Genomic DNA, 26891 nt, shown 5'->3' on the forward strand with positions numbered 1-26891 from the left:
CCAGCAGTACTTAGGAGTGTGATTGGTTTTCTTACAATGAGTACATAAAGAGAACTTCTCCTACTTCTTCCATTGCTTTCCTTCACCAGAATTGCTTCCTTTGCCCTTAATCTTCTTTGCACTCTCCTCTTTCACCTTCAAGCCTTTAGTCTTTGCAACCAAAGCATTTTCAAGGCTTTCATTCTTCCAGAGTGCTCTTCTCTACTCTAAAGCAAGCAAAGCACTCAACAGCTCATTAATAGTGATCTTGGTTAAATCCTTGGAGTCTTCCAGAGATGATATTTTTACTTCAAATCTCTTTGGAATACTCACCAGGATCTTATTCACGATTCGTTTATCACTGACCTCTTCTCCTAACTACCTAAGCTGATTCACAAGATTAATCAGCTTATCAGTATACTCCTAAATAGTCTCATCCTCTTTCATCTTCATTAACTCAAATTGTCTAGAAACATTCAATACTCTCATTGCTCTGGTTCTGTCACTGCCTTGATACTCCTCCTTTAAACTATCCCATACTAACTTTGGATCTTCATAATTCATGATCTTCGCAAAAATTACCTCTGAAACTGTCGATTGAAGGTAAATAAGAGCCTTATATCTCTTAGCCACCTCCTCACTGTGCTGTTTAATCTGAGCCAGTGTAGAATTGGCATGCCTTTATACTAGAACCTCTCCAGTCTCAACCACGTCCCAGAGATCAAATGCTTTAAGATACGATCTCATTTTAACCACCCCAAAAGGATAATTGACTCCAGAGAAAATTGGTGGAGCTGTGGCACCGAAGCCTACAGTAGCCATCTTCGATGTTGACAAAGCAGCAACAAGCAAAATCACAGGTCCCTCAAGAATTCAGCACTGATACCATGTAGAGAAACAGAGGATTGACTGAATAAGAAATACCAGAGAAACAGAGGACAGAGAGAATAAAGAAAAAGAAGAATTTTTTTTAATATTAAACTGTATTTAAGACATTTTATTTTCAACTCAACATTTATACAAAAATATTTGAATTCAAATCAAACTACCCTCAGCTAAGATGTAGCCTCAGGAATCACACAAAACAAACTTTCAGTTGACTCTTAACAAACTCAGCCGACCAACACAACGATCAAAACAAACATTTAAAAAAGATGAACAAAACAACAAGCTTACAAGTCGTTTAGAACCAAGAAACTAAAACGACATGAGAGCAAGTCGTACAGAAACATTAAAAACAAAACGATGCGTTTCACAATTCTTGGTTAATAATTGTGAAACGATGACACTTTGACTTTCTGTTTAAACTCTGCCAACTAGCCGTTGCTTCCTTCTCAGCTTCCAGCTGCTCCCTGCTACTCAACTTGCTTCAGCTTATTTCTTCAACCAGTTTCAGATCATTTTTCAACATAGTTTTGTCATTGCAATCAAGCTTTTGAAACAATGGTTATTTGGAAAATTAGGTGAGTTAGAAGTGATCTTCAGTGTTCTTGCACATGGAGGGGATCTGATATGAGAAGTCAAAGTATTGTATTCTACTCAGGCTCACTGGAGCAAAGCTTAGCTTAGCATTAGATTAGTGTTCTGTTCCAATTTTTTATTTTGAGCCATGGGTGTGTTGTAAAAAGGTTGAAATTCTAAACAAGATCCAGGGATCAATCAAATTCAACATCATTAATGGTAGTTCCCTCTCTTAGGAGATACTCTCTTAAATGTCAAGATTTTTGTTTGCAAACAACACTTGGGTATGCAAGTGGCACCTTCTCGTGACCTCTTTTAGGAAACAATGACATGAAATCGACACAAACTTCACAATCCAGACCTTGTTTCCTTTACAAGCTTTAAAAGGTGTAGGTGACATTATTGAGTTCAAGAAAAATGATAAAATAAGTGCTTATTCCTCCACTTGATTTATATTTTAATATCCCTATCTATCATATAAAATGTTCAAGTTTATGACTTTGATACTTAATTAGAATCAAGGTTTTAATAAAAATTATGAGCAATAAATATAAACGATTCATGCACTATTGATTTAATTATTTTTTGCATTTAAATGGCATGTCTTTTAAAAATTTAAATTTAAAAAATTACATTTCATCGGATGTGGAATGAAGTATTACAACCTCATCTATTCACATTTTCGACATCCTCGTCCAAAGCCGTACATCACAATCACAATAAAAATTCACTTTGAATGACTAAAATCTCACTAATATGATATGAAAACTTATATCTAGTTAACACATGCTCTGATATCAATTGTAACAACTTAAATTCAATTACCACTTATCCAATAACTTTTTAACGCTAAATCACAATCTTGAAAAACTTTAATATCATATCTATATTGAATTGACACATACTCTGATACCAATTATAACAACTGAAATTTAAGTACTACTGATTTAATAACATTTCGACTCTAAATCACATAACACTTATAATCCGTAATAGACTTAGACCTTTATATATCCCAAGAGAGATGAGATATCAAATAATCAAGATAATTTGTTTTCATTGCTTAGATATTAAATTATACTTCATTTTTCACTTATTTATCTCGAAATTTGGTTTAAATTCTCAAGTCTTTATTCAGTATTAATTTTGAATTTAACAATCTAAACTACTAATTATAATCTTAATTATATGACTTGATTAAGTGAGATCTTGAGGGTAATTTTAATTTTCTTTTCTTTTTTTTTTTATAAGAAGGGATTAGAAGGAACTTTGAAATGAAGAGCAGGAAAAGGCATAGAAGGCAGCAACGAGCATGTGCCTCCTCGCATCACTCTTTATCACGTGGGGCGTCTTTGCCACCACATATAAACCCCACTTTGTCTTCCCCTTTTCTTTCTTTACCTTTTGGTTGGTTTAATTTTCCTCTTTCTATCCCAATCCTTCTGACATTTTACCTAAATTACCACCTCCTCCTTTCATTCCCATAATTTAATTTTGTTGGTTAAGACTGAAAAAATTAATTAGAATTAATTAATTATTGTAGTTAAATGCTTGTTTGAGATCAAAGAGTTTGCTAGTGACACTTAACTTGCATTCTAACCATTGACCTTTTATCAGTAATTGTCCTAGTCTTCTTTTAATGGTGTTTGGTACATTATCCTTTCAATTTGTAGATTTTTCTTTTGCTTTCCTTTTCAAATATATTAAGTTGTCTATTTCAATTTCAGGTAGGTATATGTACATGTACATATACATCCACGTTTTTGTCTAAATTCAAGTATCCATTTCTTTTTTAAATAGATGATGAAAATATACCTTTTAATGGGATGCAAATTTTTTTTAAAATGTAATTATTACTGGACTCACGTTAAGTCGGGTAATTATGCATTGAATAAAATAAGTTAAACTATACAACATTGGAACATCCATAGATAAAACTAAAAAAAATAATATATTTGAAAAAAATACATTCATTTTTTAAATATTTATTGAAAAAATTAGTTAATTTTGGTGAATTTAGTTTTCAAATCCCTTTTTCAAAAAAGAGACAAAAGAAAGAATAGTGGGTTAAAATTGGGAGTCTTTATCATGTAAAATCAAGCCAACAAAATCATTAATTTATAGACCAAACAGACTCTAATAAATGCCAACTCCTCCATTAGCATTGATTGCTTGGTGCTTTCATGCATGGGAAAAAGGCATAACGGGTGAAATTTTGGTAGCAATTTTCATTCCTAAATTAGTTATCCAATATTCCAATTACGTAAAAAAAATAAAATAAAAAATCTTTTTAAAAATAATATTCATATACAATAAAATCCAACTCATTCTTTATTATTTTTCTATAAAATCACACCTATCTTTATTCAACTTTTCTTTATACATTTACAAGTATTAATGAGCCGTAACAAATACTATGCAATAAATAATTCTTATCTCTTTTTAAAATGTTGAGATTTAAAATTTAAATTTTGTTTCGTTTAATATGAAACAAAATTAGTTATTGAAATTTTAAAAAAAATTCATTATAAAAAAACAAAATAATTATTTCCCCACAACAAATAAATTTTATCATCATTAAGAAATTGGCAAAAATCTTGGATTGGGGCCCATTGGTTTCATTAGAGTGGCTCCCACCTCTCCTCATTAACAGGAAACTAGAACTAAATTGTCCCGTTTCGCACAAAATAGCTTTAAGTAATGACTACTTAACTTCCTTTCAAAATTTAAAAGCACTCCAGATTTAAGGAGGGGGTAATCTCGTAATATCTGGGAAAGTGAGAGGCGATTTACTAAGCTCAAATACCGTTTCTTTTTCAAATTTTTTCGAAATTGCCTTTTTATTCACACCCTTTTAGCCTTTCGTGCTTCCCATTATAACGGTCGGATGTTACGATGTACGGAGGTCTATTAACGCCGTTAACCTAACATCAATCCGAACCTCGTTGCCGTCCATACTTTTAAACGGCGTCAAATCTGAACGAAAAGCTTGAGGCTCCCTCTCATCTTTCTCACGCTCTCTCTCTCTCTTGTTTATTTTAAAATGAGGAATAGATAATCGTCGCGATTTGGATTTCATTAACTCTCTCTCTACACTCTAAAAAAGCTCAGGTGCTTCTTCTTCTTCTGCTTCTTCTCTCTCTAGAATCGTCGCCATTTGAATTTCCTTTCGACTCGCCGGCTTTGTTATTCACTGTAAGTTTTCACTGACGAATTTTCGTCGCCGATTCTCTTTGTCTAAAGTCTAAATCGGTTAATTCCGATCCGAATCTATACATAAATTTCAATCACATTTTTCTTCTTGATTTCTTATTTATTTCTTTTTTTAGTAAAATTTGTTCTTCTTCCAAATCTGTGTATAAAATTAACATTTTTGTTTTTCTTTCCATTCAAATTTTCTTTCTATTTTTAAAAATGATGATCTTGTGTAACTGAATAGCTGATTCATCAATGTCGAGTTAACTCACAGAGTTTTCAGCTTTTCCTCAGTCACCGAGTGTACAGAAACGTTTTTAGATTCATTAAACAAACGTACATGTATTTGAATCTTGCAGAATACTACTTCATTTTCACTGAATCCGAGTTGGCTCGGCGTGCTTTTGAATCGCAGAATCCTTAGAGGTTGTCTGCAATGGAATCTTCGCAGCAGCAAAGAAGAGGAGGAGGATTGGTATCGCTATCTCCAGCGCAAACGCCACGTTCAAGCGATAAATCGATGCGAGATCTGCGATCAGGCGATTCCAATTCAAGTTCCAAACATGATAAAGATAAAGGCGTCAACGTTCAGGTTATTTTACGTTGCAGGTCAGTCTTATCTTCTTCTTTTTATTTAGTTATTGAATTAAATGAATAAGATTAAAAATTATAACAAATTTGATTTTTTTTTTTTGTAGGCCGTTGAGCGAAGATGAAATGAGAATACATACGCCGGTGGTCATATCGTGTAATGAAAGCAGAAGAGAAGTTTGTGCTGTACAGAATATTGCTAACAAGCAAATTGATAGGACCTTTCTTTTTGACAAGGTTTCACCTTTTTTTTTCAATTATTAGTATTATTTCGTTTTGGTGGGTGGAGGTTTTTTTTTTATTATTATTAAAAAGGATTTGTTTGGTTCTTGATGTGGGGGGAGTCAAAAGCTGAAATTTTATTTGTTGGGTTCTAAAAGGTAAAGAAGGATTTGATAATATAAGTGACGATTTATAATGTTGGATGATTGATGTTTTAGGTCTTTGGTCAATCGTCTCAGCAAAAGGAGTTATTTGATCTAGCTGTGTCTCCAATTGTGAATGAAGTTCTTGAGGGTTATAATTGCACTATCTTTGCATATGGTCAGACGGGAACAGGAAAGACATACACAATGGAAGGAGGGGCAAGGAAAAAGGTTCACTTTTTCCTTCTGTTTTATACAATTTTAAAATTCATGTATGAATTTCTTTGTCTTTTGCTTGCTTTCAATTCTAAGTGAACTTTTGGTTTATGCAGAATGGGGAATTTCCAACCGATGCTGGTGTTATCCCAAGAGCTGTTAAACAGATTTTTGATATATTAGAAGCTCAGAATGCTGAATATAGTATGAAAGTTACATTTCTAGAGCTTTACAATGAGGAAATAACAGATCTTTTGGCACCGGAGGAAACTTCAAAATTCGTTGTTGATGATAAAACTAAGAAACCCATTGCTCTTATGGAAGATGGAAAAGGAGGTGTTTTTGTCAGGGGCTTGGAAGAAGAGATAGTAACAACTGCAAATGAAATTTACAAAATCTTGGAAAAAGGTTCTGCTAAAAGGCGTACTGCTGAGACTCTACTTAACAAACAAAGTAGTCGTTCTCATTCTATATTTTCTATTACAATCCACATTAAGGAGTGTACTCCAGAAGGGGAAGAGATGATTAAATGTGGAAAGCTAAATCTTGTTGACCTTGCTGGTTCTGAAAATATTTCACGTTCTGGTGCAAGAGAGGTATTGCATCACCACCCTGAGTGTATAATTTTCTTTAGCAAATGTTTGGGAAGACTGAGGAGTGGATGTCCTTGCTATGAGTCTTATGCAACAGTCAAATGAAAAAATTCTCTATGTTGATGCTGTCTATGTTAGGATATATGAAAGTTTTAAGGGTTGATCCCCATGTAAATGGACTCTTACAGGGCAGAGCGAGGGAAGCTGGAGAGATTAACAAAAGCTTGCTTACTCTTGGTCGTGTTATCAATGCACTTGTTGAGCACTCTGGTCATGTTCCATATAGGTATGAATTATCAGTAGCTGAAAATTTCTCATTAGCATCTTGTTTGTTTGGGATAAGATTGTATAATACATTTACAATTGCAGAGATAGCAAACTAACAAGGCTGTTGAGGGATTCCTTGGGGGGGAAAACAAAGACATGTATAATTGCCACAATATCTCCTTCCATCCATTGTCTGGAAGAAACACTCAGCACCCTAGATTATGCACATCGTGCCAAGAACATCAAGAACAAACCAGAGGTCAGTGGTTTAGTCATCACCATCACATTTTTTTAGCTTTTTGTTGCTAAATTCTTTCACATCATAAAGCTGAATTATTTCTCATTTCTCTTATATGTGAAGTTAAATTGTTTTTTCTTTTTGCAACATGCTGAAATAATTGAAATTTGTTAATATTTCAGATTAACCAGAAGATGATGAAATCTGCTTTAATAAAAGATTTATATTCTGAAATTGATCGGCTGAAGCAAGGTAGTTGACTACTTCCTAAATTTTTTGCCAAGAAAACTTAATTACCTCATCAATCAGTTCTTATATGTGATCCTTGTGAATTATCCTTTTTTATGTTTAATCAGAGGTGTATGCTGCAAGAGAAAAAAATGGAATTTATATTCCACGAGATCGCTATCTCAATGAAGAAGCTGAGAAGAAGGTTTGATGCTAACCATATAATTCAATGGTAGAATTTTTTATCCCAAGTTTCATGGTAGAATGAATATTATTAATATTTCTAATAAATATTAACTTTTACATCAGGCTATGACTGAAAAAATAGAGCGCATGGAACTTGAATCGGAATCTAAGGACAAGGTACATTTAATTGAAAACTACCGTTTTGTTCTTTGAGATGTAGGATTTAGGGGTCAAGTTAATTATTGTCTCTTACTTCTATGCAGCAAATTACTGAGCTTCAGGAACTGTACAATTCACAGCGGCTGTTGACTTCAGATTTAAGTGAGAAACTTGAAAAGACAGAGGTATTACAGTTTTTGGATGGTCAACTAACAAATGTCATATTAGCTCTTTTCTCGTCTAATGTTGTGACAGAATTGAACCCTCTCTTTCTTTTTTTCAGAAGAAGCTGGAGGAAACTGAACATGCATTGTTTGATCTCGAAGATAATCATAGACAAGCAAATGCAACAATTAAAGAGAAGGAATTTTTAATATCTAATCTCCTCAAATCTGGTAAGTTGAAAAATGCTTGGGCACACTTCTCTGGTCTGGGCTTTGTCTCCCCTTTCTTTTCCTTTTCCTTTTCCATTTTCTTCCTTTAGTGGTTGTTTTTTCACTTTTTCATCAGTTACAAGGTAAGGTCCTCATGACATACAATATATATATTTCTGATAATAAAAAATAAATGTAATAGCTTTCTGGCTTTACCTTTCTCTAGTTTGAACTGATGCCTGTTTATATATTATGTTTCTGACGATAAATATGCTCATTGCTATTTTTTCAGAGAAAGTACTTGTTGAGCGTGCTTTTGAACTCCGAGCAGAGCTTGAGAATGCTGCATCGGATGTCTCAGATTTGTTTGCCAAGATCGGTTAGTTTTCTTCAGAGTGCACTTTGTTTTAGCATGGTTTGTTCTCTACAAGTATGTTTCTTTTTAATGCTGTTTGGTTTTCAGAAAGGAAGGATAAAATTGAGGATGGAAATATAGCACTTATCCAGAAGTTCCAGTCCCAGTTGACGCAGCAGCTTGAAATTTTGCATAAGACTGTGGCAGCTTCTGTGACTCAACAAGAGCAGCAACTGAAAGACATGGAGGAAGATATGCAGTCCTTTGTATCAACAAAGTCAGAGGTATGGTTTCAATCATATTTAAACATATTCTGGGACTTGATTTGTATAGTCTCTAATATCTTGCCCTTTTTATAACTGAAGGCTACGGAAGAACTTCGTGGAAGGTTAGGGAAGTTGAAGAACACATATGGTTCGGGTATCAAAGCATTGGACAATATAGCCATAGAGCTTGATGGAAATTCCAAGTCAACTTTTGGTGATCTAAATTCTGAAGTTTCTAAGCACTCACATGACCTGGAAGAGGTAAGCAGTATTCAGATAGCTAGTTTTTAAGTGGACCTTCCTTATCTACTTCTTCTGCTTATGAAGTTATTTATATGGTTCAGCTTTTCAAAGGAATTGCTTCCGAGGCTGATGCATTACTTAATGACCTTCAAAGTAGTCTTTACAAGCAAGAGGAGAAGCTGACTACATTTGCACAGCAGCAGCGTGAGGTTTGTAATCTATTGCTTTATGTCTTGGCTAATCTGTAACTGTGAGGTGTTCAGGATTAGACTCACTTGTTACATAAATTTTTCTGTCATATACAGGCACATTTCAGGGCAGTGGACACTGCAAGGTCGATTTCTAAAATAACAGTGAATTTCTTTGAGACTTTAGACATGCATGCATCCAAGCTGACCAAAATAGTGGAAGAAGCACAAACAGTCAATGATAAGAACCTGTCTGAATTTGAAAAGAAGTTTGAGGTAGTTACTGTATTTAATTCAGATAGACTTGCTTTTATTAAAGCCTTTTACTGTTAAATTTAATGCATTCTATTACACATGTAGGAATGTGCTGCTAATGAAGAGAAGCAATTGTTACAAAAGGTGGCAGAGCTGCTTGCAGGTTCAAGTGCTAGGAAGAAAAAACTGGTACCAATTGCTTCTTATCTTGACATTCTTATGGGCTGTGTGTTCTTGATCTGTGCTTGATAACTGCTTTTGAGGAATAAATTCCTGTATTTCTTTTCCTTTTAGGTTCAGATGGCAGTCCATGATCTCCGGGAGAACACATCCAGCAAAACCAGTGAACTACAGAAAGAGATGTCTACCATGCAAGAGTCGACTTCCCTTGTTAAAACGGAATGGACAGTTCACATGGAGAACACAGAATCCCACTATTTTGAGGATACTTCTGCTGTAGAAAGTGGAAAGAAAGACATGGAAGAGGTTCTTCAGAACTGGTATGGGCTGTTTTCGTGATGATGATGCATAGAGGACATTTTTCCCAGGCATTAATTTTCTGCTTTCATTGGTGTTTTTTTAGTATGCACTGAACATTCTACAAAAATTATATGCACAGTTTGAAGAAAGCAAGAGTGAGTTCTCAGCAGTGGAGGAATGCTCAAGAATCCCTTCTAAGCCTAGAAAAGAGAAATGTTGATTCCGTGGATTCCATTGTTAGGTCAGCCGCTTCCTCAAAAGTATTTTAGAAATTTACAGCTCTATATTCACTGATATTCTTCTCTTTCTTCGATTAGGGGAGGGATGGAAGCCAACCAGATCCTCCGCGATCAATTTTCTTCCGCTGTGTCCACTGCTCTTGAAGATGTAGACACTGCAAACAACAGTTGCCTGACATCCATCGATCGTAAGTATCTAGATTAGAAAAATAAATTAATACCAGATATGCAGCATGAATTTCAAATAAACTGATCAACCAACCAAATGCTGGCAGACTCATTACAACTTGACCATGATGCATGTGGGAACATGAACTCGATGATTGTTCCCTGTTGTGAAGATTTGAGGGAATTGAAGGGTGGTCACTACCACAAGATTGTAGAAATTACAGAGAATGCAGGGAAATGTCTCGAGGAAGAATACATGGTAAGAACTTGTGATTATTATTATTATTATTATTATCTCATACATTTTGCATATTATAACCCTCTTTTAACTCTGGCAGGTGGACAAGCCGTCCTGTTCGACTCCAAGGAGGAGGCCATTCAACCTTCCCAGTGAGTCATCCATTGAGGAACTCAAAACTCCTCCATTCGAGGAATTATTGAAGTTGTTTTGGGAAGCAAAATCCGCAAAACTAGCGAATGGAGATGTAAAACATATTTTGGCAGCGTATGAAGCAGCCCAGTCCCTGAGAGACCCCCGAGTTCCTCTCACTGCTATTAACTAAAAGGCTGAACTGGAAGACGGAAGAAACAGATGACAAAAAGAAATGAGTATAGTTGGTAAGAAGAAAAGGTGTGTACAGAATCAGAAATACGTAAATGGGGCTGAACATGAACCTCTCTCGCCGCCTCCTGTCTTATATTCATTGATTGTTTGTTGAAAGAATTCCACTGCATGCATGCAGGAAGTCTCAAATTTATACTAGAAATAGATTTTCTTTTGTTATCCTTAAAATGATATTCTGTTGATATCTTGATTACTAGGATAAACCCAGAGGTAAATAATTTGCATACAAAATGCATTTCTCTCCTATTTCAGTTATCCAAGAATGTGTTGAAGTAAAATGAATCAAAATACCTAGTATTTCCGAAACCCTTGTACATAACAGATCTGCTCAAGTCAATCAAACATAAATAGAACGAAAACATCTAAAATCTTATGCACAGAAGGGCATAGGCATTTTATGGGGGCACGTGTTACAAAGACGAATGCTCGTGTTTTTATAAGCTCAGTGAACATATGGGAACTATACTTGGAAATTATAAAAATATGAAATCAAAAAATATTTATGGGATGCAGAATCATCAAGTTATCCACCTGTTCTAAAACACATTCTTGGGGGACCATTAGAAGATCACATTCTAACCTAACATTTTGTGCTAGACTCACTATACAAATGTAACCGTCCAACCTATAACACACACCTTGGATAGGGAAATGAGAACCCTGCCTTCCTACCCTAGGTGGACTTTAACCTGCAAAATAAATCAGTGCTTCACTTGGTCAGAAAACCACTCAGGTCAGTGGCAAAGTACACAAATACAAACATCTTCATCTCCTTTCTTTGAAGTTGCAATTTTAAAAAAAAGTATTAAAAAATTTTAAAATAAAAGAGTTTCAGGCTGAGTTAAATAATCCTTCCTTATATCTATAATTATGGTCATCTGCAAGCTTCATAGATTTTAAACAAAATGTCCTACTTCGATTTTGCCAACAAAAACAAGGCAGTATGTGTGACAGACACAACTTACCAAAACAAGATGCTAATAGCTTTCTAAGTGTCAACTAAATTCGTAATTACACATGTTCATAAAAAATTTACCAGAATCACAGAGGTGAAAATGGTGAGAACAATTAAAGTTATTGCTGTCTAAAGGATCATCAGGTTAAAGAGATTTATAAACTTGGCAACAGCTAACAAACAACAATCTGTACACCATAAATATTTCATAAAAATCTTGAAAACTACCTGAAATGTTTGATCATAATATGCTTGCCCTCAGGAGTCCAACTGCTCTTTCTCTCCCAAAAGTTTCATCATCAAAATCTTCATTAGTGGAATTTTCTTGACATAGCAATTTGCTCTCTTGCACAGGATTTAGGTCAAGAGGCTCCCACGTCATTGGATGACCCTGCTGAGTGTTACCTTGCTCAGACCCATGACTGGTGTCAGCATTATCCTCCCCATTTTGTCTATCATGACAGTCTGTCTCCATTTTTTTATCATCATCAACACATGACGGTTCAACATTGAGATCAGAGCCCAAATCAAATCCTGACTGATCCCCAGTCCCATGGAAAGCCACAGTTACAGCTCCTTGATCAGATTGCTCTGTGGGATCTTTTTTCTGCCTCTTCCACTTCTTAGTGGATGAAGTACCATCATCCTCAAAATCTTCTTCTTCTCTTTCTCTATGTAAATAAACCCACAATTTCCTCTCTCCATCGAATTGTACACAAGGATCACGTTCATAATGCAAACGGTCTAAGGCCCCGCTAACAACCTGGTTAACTTGTGCATCAGAAACATCTTCAACAATGTATTGAGAGTCTCTTATCAAAGTACAAACATCTGCACGGGTGCCAATACTTCCAGGCAATCTGGCAGCAGCATCTCTCACAAGACAAAGAATCGTAACATGTGGTGGCCGATCACGTTTCAGCATAAAATGGTCTCGAGCCTTTGAAGTTGGCTTACCTCCACACCTTCTCAAGGGAGCAACTATTGATTTTTTACCATCAGCAGCTGTGTAAGAGAAGGCCCTGTCAGGAATAGAATACCTAAGAAGCTCCTCCCTACGGAAATAAGCTCTCACTTCTTCAGAACTTGAGCTAATGGTGTTAAGGCTCTTCTGAGCTCTTAGGTCTCTGAACCTTTCTTTCTCATCTAAATTGACCTGCATCAGTTCCAGTGGTGGTGCAGGAAGACTCCCTATTTGTTGGAGAGTCTCTTGACCATTTTTTAGCCAATTAGCAAATGAATCAACCAATTTGACAAGCATTTTATGAGGGAGACCCCAGGCTTCAGGGGACGTCACCTCCTCAATAGTCTCATGATCATTTGAGCTATGTGTAACAGGACCAACCCAAGACCAACTTTTTGTGGACTTTTCATAGGCAACAAGTGCTTTCCAACCTTTTGCTCCCAAAGGTGCTGTTTTTGATGAGAAAATTTTCAGAACTCCCCTAACTAAATCTTGAAGTGGTTCTTGTGTCTCAAGGATACATGGATCTCCAGGATTCACTGTTACACGGTTAACAATCTCATGAACAGTAAGAGAAGGCACACTTGTTTGCACAGGATGGTCCAAATTATTAGTAACTGCATTGTCACGAGAGAGAACCCCATTCATACTACCTTCTTGCTTTCCACTCTGCTCCTCTCTAGGTTTACCAACCTCTAAGGAATCTTCTGGAAGTGGAGTAATCATTGCCATGCGAACAGCAGAAAGAAGATGTATAATTGAGAATGAGAAACCAGTATGAACTGTCGGGGTAATCAAAGTAAATGGCTTTTTCTGTGGTTTGGTTTCCATCTCAACATCTGTGGCTCCCATTTCTGCAGCATGCAGCTCAGAAACTTCCATATCTGAAGTACCAGCATCAACCTCCACTTTCCGTTTTCCCTTTTTCTTCAAGAAAGGAGAATCATCAGTTTGCTGCTGAAGGTTAGACTGCAGGTTACCATCTTCATCTGTTCTATCAACATCTGCCACATACTCCTTCCCTTTCCTCTTCTTTGTCACAGTGTTGCACCCTAGCAATGAAGCTTCAGAGTTTTCACGACGATCATAAGCTTCAATGCTCTGGCCTTTCTTCCTAGTTCTACCCAAGTTAATCTCTTCTACATGTGATAGTGTCACTGGTGAAGCATCCTCCTCATCAACAAGATAATTATTCAGATAATTTGACTGAGACATAGAATGATCATAGGCAACTTCACCTTTCTGCCTTTTCTCAGCAGGATAGGCCCTCGATGAGGACATGTGTAACCTATCACCAGGTTCCCCTCGTAACTGGCCGTTCTTGCGCAACTTGTAAACTTGTTTCCTATCAACCTCGTCCAAAACTCTTGAAGAAGAGTTATGCAAGGGACTACGTTCATGCATCTTACCCTTCTGTTTTCCTTTCAAATAGTAGCTTTCTACTCCTGGCACATGCACATTTTCCCCAATGCTCTTTCTGGAGAAGCGTGCGTTTCCATCAACAGCCCATGCATCCTCCATAGTATCTTTCTTCAAAGATTTGGTCTTTCTAGAATCTAGGCCAGACTTCAATGAGGACAACCTAGATCCTTCTATGACACCACTAGGGTATGCGAACTTGCTTCTCATTAAAGGATTGCTATCCTCGTCATCATCGAATTGCTCAGATGAATCAGATTCTGTTTCATCATTTTTAATGAACGCTCTACTACCTTTCGAAGCAGCCATAAGTGGTCCCCCATTTTGCACATAGTTCCCTCTGATCTTCTCCTGTGATTGTTTCATTCTACCATCTGAATGCAAGTATCGGTCATTCATCTGTGGTAAGGATGCTTTATATGATTTAAAACTGAGATCAGGAGACTCTCGGCCTGTTTTCCACTTCTTGCTCCTAATATTCCAATCATCAGATCTAACAGACAAATCCACAGAGATATCTTCTCCTTGGTTCTTATTTTGCCAAAACAGTTCAGCACGTTCTGATAAGTCAACTCGACTCCCTTTCGATGGCAGTGGTGGAGTTCGGCCTTTCATAGACTTTATCTGATCTCCAACTGCAAATTGCTGATGGTTTTCAGCATATTTGGACTTTTTGGCAAAATCATAGGATGCTCTCATGTTAGGCGGCTTTGTAGAATATACTTTTGCCTCTGACAACTGATTTACATTCCTTTTCCTACCATAGGCCTGCAAATCATTCTTTGAAGACAGAGGCAAAGCCATGAAACTATCACCAGCTAATTCTTCCCCTCTTAAAAGGTCATACTTCTTCCCTGCTCTCAATGAACCTGATTTATTAATGATGCTATCACGCACAGCATTTCGGTCTCGTTGAAAACCCATTCCAAACATTGGGTCTTCAGCATCATCATCTAACCTCATCCGATCCCTTGCCCTGAGTGCTGCCCCTGACTCATATTTTTGTCGAGGAAGAGTTCCTGCCAAACCATATAGCTCAGAATTCATATCTAAACCAGGGTAAAAGTGGCTGCCAAACTCTTTTGCAGAAGGTAATTTTGACCCACCTGTTTTCAGTATACCTTTCGGATTCTGCTTCCTGTACTTTGCTGGTTCCAAAGCCATCGGCTGTGCTCGTGAAATGAATTCTAAACTTGGATCAACCCCATAGCCAGAGTGACGACCCATTTTCTGCAAAGCTTTCCGCTCCTTAACCCTTTTTCTCCACGACCCATCATCCAAATCATCTCTTTCGGAAGATTCAGAATCCTCATCTTCCATTTTCTCATGCATCAAACTCTTTTGACTTCTCATAATATTCAAAACACGAAGCCGCTCCTCAATACTGTATCCCCTACAATTAAGCCAAGCATCCCTTATTTGACAAAGATTAACCACCATACCATTCTGATGCTTCCTCAAATGATGGTAATGCTGCCGCTTCTGAAAGAAATTCAAACCATCCCGATAAAGTGCAACCCTCGGCTCACAAAGCCCTCCTTTCAACATATCAAACAACATCTTAATGGGACTCCCAAAATGAAAATTATTACCCTTAAGAAGGTCATACAAAGTTCGCATAAATGTGTCCTGATCCATATCAGGCAAAAACTTAGAAAGGCTAAACCTTTCTTCATCACTTAAACACTCATTCCACACATCAAGAGATAAAATATCTTCCAATCCAGGAAGATCATATAACTCGAAAGGAACAGAGCAAGTCAAGTTCCCAACTTTGCAAAATTCAGCCCTGGTTTCACCTAATTCCAACAAATCAAAGTCATCTGAACCTGCCCCAGAATCAGCATCATCAAATTCATCATCATCATCAGAATCAACGGCGGGGCTTCTACGTTGAAGTTCATCCTCGTCACTCGACATAGTCGTCTCTCGACTACCCGGCGAAAACTCCGAATCAAATCGTGAAACTTTAAAGTTATTCTTCTCAATCGCCATCATAACATAAAACACCGAAAACAAACAAAATAAAATCTAATTCCTCAATTCTATCAAATTTTCAAAACACTATTTTCACCGTTTCCGAATAAAGCCAATTCATCAAAACCCTAACAGAAACAAACAAACGAAAAGAAATTGTCAAATTTTGAAATTACAAACGGCAGAATAACAACTACAATAAAATAAATCAGAACGAAATAAAATTGAAATTGAGAAGAAAAACAATACCTCATTCGAAGGAAAGAAGAATCTGCGTCGAAATTGAGAGAGTCGAGGAATTGAAGATTTGGAGATTTCTTCTTCTTCTTCTTCTTAATTTGAAAAAAAAAATACGGAGAGCGAAAAAAATAAGAAATTGGTTAAATCTGGGAAACCCTAAAGGGGATTAAATAAAATAGGAAGGAGATAGAGGGCAAGGGGAGGGAAGGGGATGAAGAAGACGGTGGTGACGTGGAAGGATGGGAGCCGTCGAATAGAGATTGGAGGAGAAAAGACCAAAAAGGGCAGAGGGGGGGGGGGGGGGGGCGCGGAGGTAGAGGAAAGAGAGAAAGAAAGAGAGTGGAAAGGAACTAAAGGGTTTGGTGAAAGAGAGAGAAAGGGGGTGACTCGACTCGACTCGACTCAGCGAGTTGAGTTCGTGCGAAAGAGAAAGAGAGCAAGGAAGCCAGACGAGCGATTTAGGAAGTTTCCGGCCGTTGGATCTGTCCCTCTTGAGGCGCTATTTCCCTCTTCGACGTCGTTCAATCCCCTTCTCTTTTTTCCCTTCATTTAAAGGTTTCCTTTTTGGAGTTGTACGGATGAACGTGGAGGCAGTCCAGTGAAACTGGAATGGTGGTAGTTAAACCGTTATTGTTATAAACATAAACATTTTTCCTTTAAAAAACCAAAAAGAAAAAAAAATCCATTTTTATATGATAATTAAACTGTTAACATGCTATTAGAATGCGTAATCTTACCATATCTATATTTATGTTTTAAAAAGACTATAAACTTAAATAATAAAAAAGCTCATGAATTATATGAATTTATGTAATTGAGCCCTACATTCTTACAATACTCAAAGAAGTCTTTATTTTTTATTTATATTTAATAAAAAAATTATATTTTTTTATTCTTATATCCACACAAACTTTTAATGTATAATGAAAAATTAATAGCTATTAGATCACATGTCAATTAATATTTTCTATCTACGTGAATTAATAACATGATTATATATCAATTGAGATAATCACGTCATATATCAAGCGATAAATGTGAATAAGAGAAAATGGAAACATAGTTCATCTCTATTAAGTTTACGTAAGTATAATGAATACGAAATTTTTGAGTACAGTATATTATAGAAACTTAATTATATACATTAATATAATTTAGGATTTTTTTTATTATTTAAGAATAGAGGTACAAAAAGTACCATTGACATAAATTTGTAATTCATAAGGGATAAGGAATTACTACTAACATATAGGACTATCAATTTATTTTTATAAAAGAAAAAAAAAAGAGAGAGAGAGAAACCCAACATATTATGGGACATGTTGAAAGAGAAATAACGAGGGCAAAAGAATATCATAGGACATGCTTTCCAACGTAAATGTCATGCAACGTGTCAACTCGTTCACTGATTCGAGAACAATGGAAACATTTGATTTATTGACCACAAATGTAGTCCGTACATGCTGATTCCATTTACATTACATCAACCAAAGTCAATGGAGAACAAAGGGCCTCTTTTTAACATGTAATTAAGTTAGGTATCGTTATAAAATCTTGATGGTATATAATCTCTCTTTGACAATTGACATTTGATCATTGAAATATAGCAATAATTACTTTTAGACCATATTTTGAATTATAAGATATAGGTCTAATATTTAAAAAAATTTTGAATAAAATTTTTATTATTTTATACATATCTTGAATCAAATTTTTATATATTTTTTTATTAAATAACCTCTCATGACTAACGATTGACAAACTATCGTTAATCAAAACAATATATTACTGATATGATATTGACGTAAAAAATAAAATTATCACATGATCACATAATTATATTATTATTTATTATAATATGTTAATATATTATGTTAATATTTAAAATATTTAATGTTGCAATGGACTACAACAAGCAACACGATAACTTACACAAACAGTAAATTTTCTGTTCTTCCCATGAATTGGGAAACCTGTGATTTTGTTCTTCATTTTTGGGTTTTCAAGTTTAGGAAATAAGTTATCATGTCCTACTTGGCAATAGTTGTTGAGTTGTTGGTTGTCCATGAAAATAGAAAGATAAGTAGAAAAAAAAAAACAGAAAGTAGCACAGTTTTTTAAAAACTAAGTTACACACCGGTTTCCGATTGGAGCTCTTCATTTATTGATTTATAGGGAAAGCAATAAAGAGCTTTCTCTGATTCTCATAGGCTTGGCTGCCTTGACAGGCTCTTAACAATTGCTATTTTCAGACAAAACGCACATAACTAACTGAATCTCAAATGTGTCTTCCCTCCTTTCAACTCAAGTTTGACCGTTTCTTTTCGTTTCCTTCTCTCAACCATCATCTCTCGATTCGTTCTTGTCACCATTGTCTTTGGGGTTTCGGTGATTTTCATTACAAGGTGAAGAAACGGAAGAAGACACAGAATTATGAGGGACAGGGGAACAAGGAATCTCTCAGGGGATGCAAGCGAAGACAATTCAAGGAAATGGATGCTTGAGAGCATTGAGATTGATGGAATGGCCGATGTTCCTCTAAATGCCCAGTCTGGGACATCCATCTCCACTTGTCCCAATGAAGCAGCCTTCACCAGGGACACAAGTACTTCCAACACTGCATCCCACTCCAGGAATCCGAGTACTTCCTCAGGGTTACCTCCGAATCCAGGCAGTTTAACCGGGTTGTCTCGGAATTCGAGCACTGCAGCCGGATTATCCAGGAATACGAGTATTTCCCCGGCGTTACCACGGAGTGCCTCCAGGGTGACATCCTTCAGGAGGCTTATAAGTACTGCTAGGAAGAGGTCAAATGGGGCTCCACCAAATATTCCTAGAGTGCAAAGAACTGCCTCTTCCGCTGCGAAAGGGATTCAGAGTCTACGTTTCCTTGACCGAACCGTCACTGGGAAGGAAATGGATGCTTGGAAATCAACGGAAAGGCGTTTCAACCAGTTTGCGGTTGATGGGAAGCTCCATAGAGATAAATTTGGTGTCTGCATTGGTAAAACTTACGCAACATTTGGATAAAGTTCTTCCTTGCTAAAAATATGCAATTCCTTTAAAAACAACGAAAGGATTAAACTTGATATGATGCCTTGTAGGAATGGGAGATTCCAAGGAATTTGCAGGGGGAGTATTTGATGCCTTAGCAAGGCGTAAAAAAATAAACCCAGACGATGGGATAACCAAGGAAGAGTTGCAATCATTCTGGCAAGATATGACTAATCAAGATCTTGATTCAAGGCTTCAGATTTTCTTTGATATGTAAGAAATCTATATGTCCCTATCTCCCTTAATGTGCTTACAAGCTGGAGATAACATTTTGGTTCTTCCAGGTGTGACAAGAATGGTGATGGTAAGCTGTCAGAGGAAGAGGTAAAGGAGGTGAGAACACGAATACTTGTGATTTATTCCTTATATTCTTCTTACTCTTTCCATGTCATAATTGGATTTCTCATAATTGTTATGCAAAAAGATTTTAGTGTTGAGTGCCTCCGCAAACAAGCTAGGGAAACTTAAACAGCAAGCCGCAGCATATGCATCTTTAATCATGGAAGAGCTTGACCCTGATCATTTGGGATATATAGAGGTCAGAAATTATCCATCGACAGCTCCTCCTTTTGTCCAATTTGAACACATTTACATAAGTAAGCTAGAATTCTTGTGAATTTTCTCTTTTCAACAGATATGGCAGTTGGAAATTCTACTAAGGGGAATGGTGACCTCTGATGAAGGCAGCAAGCTCAACAAGAAATCGCAGTCCCTGGCAAAAGCAATGATCCCTAAAAGATATAGAACTCCAATAAGCAAATACACATCCATGACCGTAGAATTTGTCCATGAAAACTGGAAGAGAATATGGGTTGTAGCACTTTTTGTAATCATAAACTTAATCCTCTTCTTTTGGAAGTACATCCAGTTCTACGGGTCAGCAACGTATCAAATCACAGGTTATTGTGTCTGCGTTGCCAAGGGTTCTGCTGAGGCTCTCAAGCTTGACATGGCTCTCATTCTCCTTCCAGTGTGTAGAAGAACTCTTACTAAGCTCAGATCAACATTTCTCCACAAAATAATCCCTTTTGATGACAATATAAATTTCCACAAGTTAATTGCACTAGCAATAGCCATTTGGACCAGTCTCCATACTTTTTTGCATCTTGCTTGTAATTATCCGAAAATATCTGGATACCCAACAGGAAAATTCATGGAACTTCTTGGGCCAGCCTTTGGTTACAAGCAACCAAGTTATGCAGACCTGGTGAACAATACAGTCGGCATTACTGGGGTACTTATGGTGATTCTAATGTTATTTTCGTTTACTCTGGCAACACACAATTTTAGAAGAAATATTGTCAAGTTACCATGGCCATTTACCATATTGGCCGGGTTCAATGCTTTCTGGTATGCACATCATTTGCTGACCTTGGTCTATGTCCAACTGATCTTGCATGGTTACTTCCTCATCTTCAAAAAGCCTTGGTACTGGAAGACGGTATGTGCCATTAAATAATTTCAAATCATTCTCGAAGAACATTAATCAATTCTCTATGAGTTACACAGAAAATTAATGGAACCCTCTCTGCCCGTTGCAGACTTGGATGTATCTCCTGATCCCAATGTTATTCTATGCAAGCGAGAGATTCCTTACCAGATTCCAGGAACACAAGCATAACGTGAATGTCATTAAGGTATGCATAGAACCCTCCTTTATTTCATCTCGTTTCCATTAATCTCCAAATCCAGGGTTATTATCAATCATATTTATTCTGCTCTTTGGACATTTCAGGCTGTTATATATACAGGAAATGTTCTAGCTCTATACGTGACCAAGCCTCCAGGATTCAAGTATAAAAGTGGAATGTATCTGTTCGTCAAGTGTCATGATATATCTAAATTTGAGTGGTAATATATCAGATATTTTTCTATCTTGTATTAGTCAGAAAATGTTATCCGATGTCTCGGAATTATCTATGTTCATACATGACTCGGTCTTTGATTTAATTACAGGCATCCCTTCTCCATCACTTCGGCACCAAAAGATGACTACTTGAGCGTCCACATACGAACACTGGGGGACTGGACTAGAGAACTGAAAGATAGATTTGAAAAGGTGATAAACATATAATCTTAATAAGGGCTGGAGCATCCCCATTAATTTGGCATTAATGTTACAGAAAATTAGAGGCACCTTGTGAAATCATGTCCCCCTTCTTAGTATTTTCCCCTCTAGATGTTCCTATTCTTGTTCTTTTTTCTGTCGATCTAAATCAAAGAAATGTAGGTTTGTGAACCACCAACTGTGGAAGCAAAAAGAGGCAATTTAATGAGAATGGAAACCAGAGCAACTAAAAAAACAGAATCAAGTACAGACTATGAACAGGAACAAACTATGTGAGTCAGTTGTTGGTTCACGTAGTTTTACAAGCTCTCTCAATTCATTGTTTTCTACCTGGTATAAAACACAGTTTTCACTTTCTTGGCAGATTTCCAAGTATCTTCATCAAGGGACCCTATGGAGCCCCAGCTCAAAACTATAAGAAGTATGACATTCTCTTGCTTATTGGTCTGGGAATTGGGGCAACCCCATTTATCAGCATCATAAAAGATCTGCTGAGCCGCATCAAGCCTGCTGTGAGTTTGGCAAACCAGATTCCAATCTGTTGACATCCTTACAAAATTGATGTTTAATTTTTAACATTAGATAGAATTTGACTAATACAGGATGGTTTGCAAATGGAGGGCGGTATGAAGCCTGGTAAGAAGTATCCTGAAAGGGCATATTTCTATTGGGTTACTAGGGAACAAAGCTCGTTCGAATGGTTTAAAGGTGTCATGGATGACATTGCAGAATATGACAAAAATGTGTGTTTCAACAGCTTCAAAACAAATCTCTACTTCACCATTTCTATTTCCCTGAATTAATTTATACCAATCAATTATTGCAGAAAATGATAGAAATGCACAACTACTTAACTAGTGTGTATGAAGAAGGCGATGCTCGGTCTGCCCTCATCGGCATGGTGCAGAAAATTCAACAGGCTAAGAATGGAGTTGATATTGTCTCAGAAAGCAGGGTAATTTTCTTCGCTTTCACTAGGCTTGAATGTGCAATAACAGGCTTCTTTCTTAAGCTTATTTTTCTAACGTGAAACCTTTTGACACAGATAACGACACACTTCGCAAGACCCAATTGGGGGAAAGTTTTCTCTCAACTGGCTAGTACTCATGAATCTTCTCGAATAGGTAAAAGCAACCAGAAGCTATAATTTTACTGCATGCCATTGAATTTTTTTGGTCCCCCTGCAATTTGATTATCTGCTGATGTATTGTTGCAGGTGTCTTCTACTGTGGAAGTGCTACACTTACCAAAGTATTAAAGAAGCTATGTCATGAATTTAGCCTAGAAACATCAACCAGATTCCACTTTCACAAGGAGAACTTTTAAAGTATATACTTAATAATCATGTAAACTACGCAAAATCTAGTGAAGAAACTTGTCATAGAGTGCTCATTATTGTCGTAACGTGCGGGTCCGGAAACCTGAACGCTAGACGTGGGCAAAAATTACATATCTTGAGAGTCACCACCAATCCTTTTTTTAGGTGTGATTGGCCACACTATTTTGTCCTACTCAACGAAATCTAAAATTAATTTTTGATCCATCGAAAAAACGATAAACTGGTCTACATATCTTTTAGATTTGGGTTTGGGAGTACGGTTACGCACGGGGAAGAATTAGTACCCTGTGACGCCCATTCCACAAACGATACTATTTAATCATATATTATCATAACCCATTAATTTTATTCTTATGTTTATTTAATTGTTATTTATTAAATTTATCTTTTATTCCATTAATCAAGTCAAAATATTTTACTGGTTTAGCGCACATATGATGCAATCGTGAAATGTATCGTATAAAATCAAGATAATGCCAAACGAAAACCTTTTATTTAGCGTACTTTCGAATCCGTCCATCATACTGGTAGGATCCGAGAGTATTCTCTCACCTAGAGAAATACCTTAGAAACTCGCCTTCGCAAGCTTACAAGGTAAATCCCATCATCGGGATAGTCGTTTGTGAGTAAAAAAACAGTTCTTTCATGAATGCAAATCCTAATACGGGTAAAAGCTTTTTATTAAAGATATTTTTTCGGACCATCCCATCATACTGGTGGAGTTCGGAGGTATCTTTTTACTTGGGGAGTTTATCGGTGAAACTCGCCTTCGCAAGCTTTCTCGGAAAGTCCCATCATCGGGATTTTGCTCATATACAGAATATGTCTATATGCCATGACATTTAACAATGTAACAATAATACGCGACCTACTCGTAAATTTGATGTTCGTTTCTTATTTAATACTTTTCTTTGAGCTTACTTATCATGAACAAAATATTTCACATTTATTTATTGTTTTTATAAAACCATTTCTATTTCGTCATATATTTATCATGTATGTATTTATTCATTTTACTATATAAAACTCCCTTAAAATCATATTCTTAAACCACATATATTTTTGTTATCCGTAATCATTGTTATTTATGCATGTGTATTCTATCCATTTTTGTATTATTATGATTAACAAATTTATTAATTTCTCATTTCTTTTACTTGTAGACTTTGATTAATTGGTGATTAAATATATTTAAGGTTTTCTTTACTATTTACTTAAAATTAGAAATATCGAAATTTCTAATCGGGACCCTCCCATCATACTAGTGGGGTCTTAATCAAAATTCCTAACCTAGGAAAATTTACTTGAAATTGCGACTTCTCACGTTCGATTGGACATCTCATCATCGGTATTGATTCCAAATCAAACATTATATTTTATACTTAATAATTTTTTATTTGGTCTTATTCTTTTATTTTACTTTACCTTTATTTATCTATTCATTGATTGATTTTTTTTTTACCAAACTTGGAATCTTTCTTAACGGTCCAAAATATATATTTTATTATTATTATTACCGTCATTTCTCTACATACATTATTATTATTATATATATATATATATATTTTACAAAAAAAACTAAACTTTCCTTCATAAAAATATATCTTTTTATTATTTTTTATTTATTTATCTAAATATATGTTCTTTATAACTATGCATTTTTACTTTTGCTTTGGTATTATTACTATTATTATTTTTTATTGATTTTTTTAGTTTGTTTTGACTCTCTAACACTAAAATAGATAATCATATTTTATAAATATTCTTCTCCTAGAAAAATAAATTCATTTTAATTAAGCAAGATAAGCTAGATCCAATATCAACTAAAATAAACCCAAACAAAAAAGGATAATTATACCTTACCAGGCTGAGATTAGGCCAAACCACAAGCTCGCAAGGAGCCCAAGATCGCAGCACCAAATCTGCTCCCTAAGCCCACTATATCAAGCCTGAAACGCACAGTTTGGTGCCTATAGAGCCACTCGAAACGGCGCCGTTTAGGCCTGGACCCTTTCAGTTTCCCCACTCCACTAAAACGGTGTCGTTTTGCTCTCTTCTGTCTAGTATAAAAGTTCATTTTTTTCTTTCCTCTTTATTTTCTTCTTTCCATTTTCTCTCTCTAACCCCAAATGCTCTCCCTTCTCTCTAGCCTCAACCGTAGCCCCCTTCTCCCTCTCTCACCGTTGCCGTCACTTCCACCGTTGTCTTCACCGCCGACCGGTGAAACTTCAGCTCCCCTCTCTCCCTTGAAGCCTTCTCTCCTTTCGATCGACGGATCTAGCCTAGATCCTCCCCTTTTGTGCCGCTGATCACCCAAAATCGGGCCTCTTCTCTCTCTCCTTTTCCCCCTTAACCGACGGCCCCAAGAAACACTCCTTTCCTAATCGGCGAAGCACCCAAGGCTTTCCCCCTTTATTGCCGACAGCAGCTACCTAAATTCTCCCTTCCAAGCTTCAACCGATAAACCCAAAAAAATCAAGATTTAATCCCAAAAACCCAGACCCAAAAAAGTCCCCCAAGACTCACTCATTTCTCTCATTTTCGTTTCTTTATTTTGCATATTTTTTTATTGTGGATTGTGGATTTAGATCTTTTGTTATTGTGGCTAGAGTAGTCTGCTGGTAGAGAATTAAGGTATTTTGGATTTGCAGGTCTCGATTGTGTGAGATTTTTTGTTGTTGATGGATCTAGTTTTTTTTTTGTTTTTGCAGGATTTGTGTTTTTTTTTTATCTGGCTTTTTCTCCTCTCTCAAAATCTACCCCTCGTCCGCCTTTTAAAAAAATTAGATTATTCAAAAATTTAAACAATCCAGAGGCGAAATCATGCTCTTCTGAGCATGATTTCACAATGGTCTGGCAAACAGAAAGAGTTGGTAGCCGGAGGTGATCACTCCTCTCCAAACCCGACTGCCTTTTAGGGGCATTCATGCCCTGTAATGATGGATTGGGGAAGGGGCTGAGCACACGCTCAGTCCCTTCCTGTTCATCCATTTTTTATTATTTTTTTATTTATTTCTTGTCTTTTTATTTTTTGTTTGTTTTTGTTTTTTTTATTATATTTTTTTATTACTTATTTTTATTTTTATTTGAAATAGGTGCTTACAGTTATCGAATAACATTCTTTGAGCTTTCAATTTTGCTAATGGCTGAAGAGCTCTTTGAGCATCTGTTAATTCCTTGTCTTCAAAAACTAAAAAAATCTATTGATCGTCCCCAAAATGTAAAGATATCTGACACGTGTTTGTGAGACTGACAATCCATACTACATTACAAGGTCGATAGGATCTTCATTGATTCGAAAGTTCACAGGACAACAATTAAGGGATTATCCAAGCCACAAATAAGACAATTCAATTCTTGATGCATGTATATAACATTGGATCATCTTCTAAATGCTTAAATCATACTGAATCTAGTTGGTAGGAAGATCGGGCCACGAGCACATAAGACAAGCATCTAACTTATATTCAATTGATAACAATTGAACTTCGACGTTAGTATTCAAAGAAACAAAAACATGAGCAAGAATATCTCAAATGAAAACTAAAACAAAACGAGTAAAAAAATTTGTGGGTGCTTAATTTTCTCTGCTACCCTCCTACCGACTTTTGAAGCAATTATATTTGATGGGGTAAGTAACATGTGTGGTTGGTTCGGTACATTGTAATGTAACTCATAGGAATCTTGTAGTAACCAATATGCAGGAAACTCTTAAATTTTATTGCAGAATCTGAGACGAACTGAACCCCAGCTGGTCCAAGGGTACTCCCAAGACAAAATACTAGCATGGTTGTGGGATTTGTGGGACAAAGTTTCTGAAGATTCGGCCATGGCTTACGACAGCAAATGATAAGAGTTAAAAAATGGGTTCATAGAGAGACCCAAATCCGGAGGGAAATTACTTCTAGCCTTACGTGAGGCCAGTGGGCAGTGACCGACCTGTAATGAAGGCCTACCAAAAACATCTCTCTCTCTCTCTCTCTCATTTCATTACATAAATTTGTTGTCTGATCGTACCATTAGAGGCTAGGAATTGGGCAAGCTATTCGATTCAGGCCCACCGTAACCAGTCCAGTACTGGCTCATGGATGTCTCTACACTTTCATTTGTTTTTTTCTCAAAGTAGTGAAAGATATAAAAGAACCACATACGCCCCAAATCCATAATTTTATTGGTTACTTGCCCATGCATTTTCATTTACAAC

General features: G+C 36.3%; 3 protein-coding genes across 6 annotated transcripts; 2 read left to right on the forward strand and 1 right to left on the reverse strand.

Annotated features, from left to right (window-relative positions):
* Positions 4479-10917, forward strand: LOC18590800 (kinesin-like protein KIN-5D). The gene is made up of 23 exons (XM_007016535.2): positions 4479-4635; positions 4995-5244; positions 5334-5463; positions 5667-5822; positions 5924-6403; positions 6589-6686; positions 6770-6926; positions 7088-7157; positions 7262-7338; positions 7443-7496; positions 7583-7663; positions 7762-7873; positions 8145-8231; positions 8316-8491; positions 8573-8734; positions 8818-8925; positions 9022-9180; positions 9265-9348; positions 9454-9659; positions 9779-9880; positions 9957-10066; positions 10154-10305; positions 10385-10917. Exons 2-23 carry the CDS (start codon positions 5072-5074, stop codon positions 10607-10609), a joined length of 3159 nt encoding a protein of 1052 aa, XP_007016597.2. The 5' UTR covers positions 4479-4635; positions 4995-5071; the 3' UTR covers positions 10610-10917.
* Positions 9959-16519, reverse strand: LOC18590801. 4 transcript variants are annotated; one of them, XR_001929430.1, is made up of 4 exons: positions 16236-16519; positions 11855-16114; positions 11310-11360; positions 9959-10050 (listed from the first exon to the last, which is right to left on the reverse strand). XR_001929430.1 is itself a non-coding variant. In XM_018127282.1 (4 exons), the coding sequence occupies exons 2-3, from the start codon at positions 16005-16007 to the stop codon at positions 11868-11870; spliced, it is 4053 nt and encodes a 1350-aa protein (XP_017982771.1). In that variant the 5' UTR covers positions 16008-16114; positions 16236-16519; the 3' UTR covers positions 11033-11360; positions 11855-11867. The 4 variants fall into 4 exon arrangements, 2 of the variants coding, with proteins under 2 accessions (XP_017982771.1, XP_017982770.1); XR_001929429.1 differs by having other exon boundaries at positions 9982-10074; XM_018127282.1 differs by lacking the exon at positions 9959-10050 and having other exon boundaries at positions 11033-11360; positions 11855-15028; positions 15116-16114.
* Positions 18609-22858, forward strand: LOC18590802 (putative respiratory burst oxidase homolog protein H). The gene is made up of 14 exons (XM_007016542.2): positions 18609-19230; positions 19331-19493; positions 19565-19613; positions 19705-19818; positions 19915-20721; positions 20822-20917; positions 21016-21131; positions 21237-21339; positions 21511-21620; positions 21713-21860; positions 21951-22091; positions 22175-22303; positions 22394-22472; positions 22565-22858. Exons 1-14 carry the CDS (start codon positions 18660-18662, stop codon positions 22672-22674), a joined length of 2736 nt encoding a protein of 911 aa, XP_007016604.2. The 5' UTR covers positions 18609-18659; the 3' UTR covers positions 22675-22858.

This window comes from Theobroma cacao, chromosome 9, assembly GCF_000208745.1.
Source record: "Theobroma cacao cultivar B97-61/B2 chromosome 9, Criollo_cocoa_genome_V2, whole genome shotgun sequence".
NCBI lineage: Eukaryota > Viridiplantae > Streptophyta > Magnoliopsida > Malvales > Malvaceae > Theobroma > Theobroma cacao.

Coding starts and splice junctions, on each gene's coding strand:
- LOC18590802 (XM_007016542.2), top strand. CDS start 18,660: ATGAGGGACAGGGGAACAAGGAATCTCTCAGGGGATGCAAGCGAAGAC. Junction 20,918..21,015: donor ATAACGTGAATGTCATTAAG/GTATGCATAGAA, acceptor TGGACATTTCAG/GCTGTTATATATACAGGAAA. Junction 21,132..21,236: donor GATATATCTAAATTTGAGTG/GTAATATATCAG, acceptor ATTTAATTACAG/GCATCCCTTCTCCATCACTT.
- LOC18590801 (XM_018127281.1), bottom strand. CDS start 16,007: ATGATGGCGATTGAGAAGAATAACTTTAAAGTTTCACGATTTGATTCG.
- LOC18590800 (XM_007016535.2), top strand. CDS start 5,072: ATGGAATCTTCGCAGCAGCAAAGAAGAGGAGGAGGATTGGTATCGCTA. Junction 8,492..8,572: donor TTGTATCAACAAAGTCAGAG/GTATGGTTTCAA, acceptor TTATAACTGAAG/GCTACGGAAGAACTTCGTGG. Junction 8,735..8,817: donor ACTCACATGACCTGGAAGAG/GTAAGCAGTATT, acceptor TATATGGTTCAG/CTTTTCAAAGGAATTGCTTC.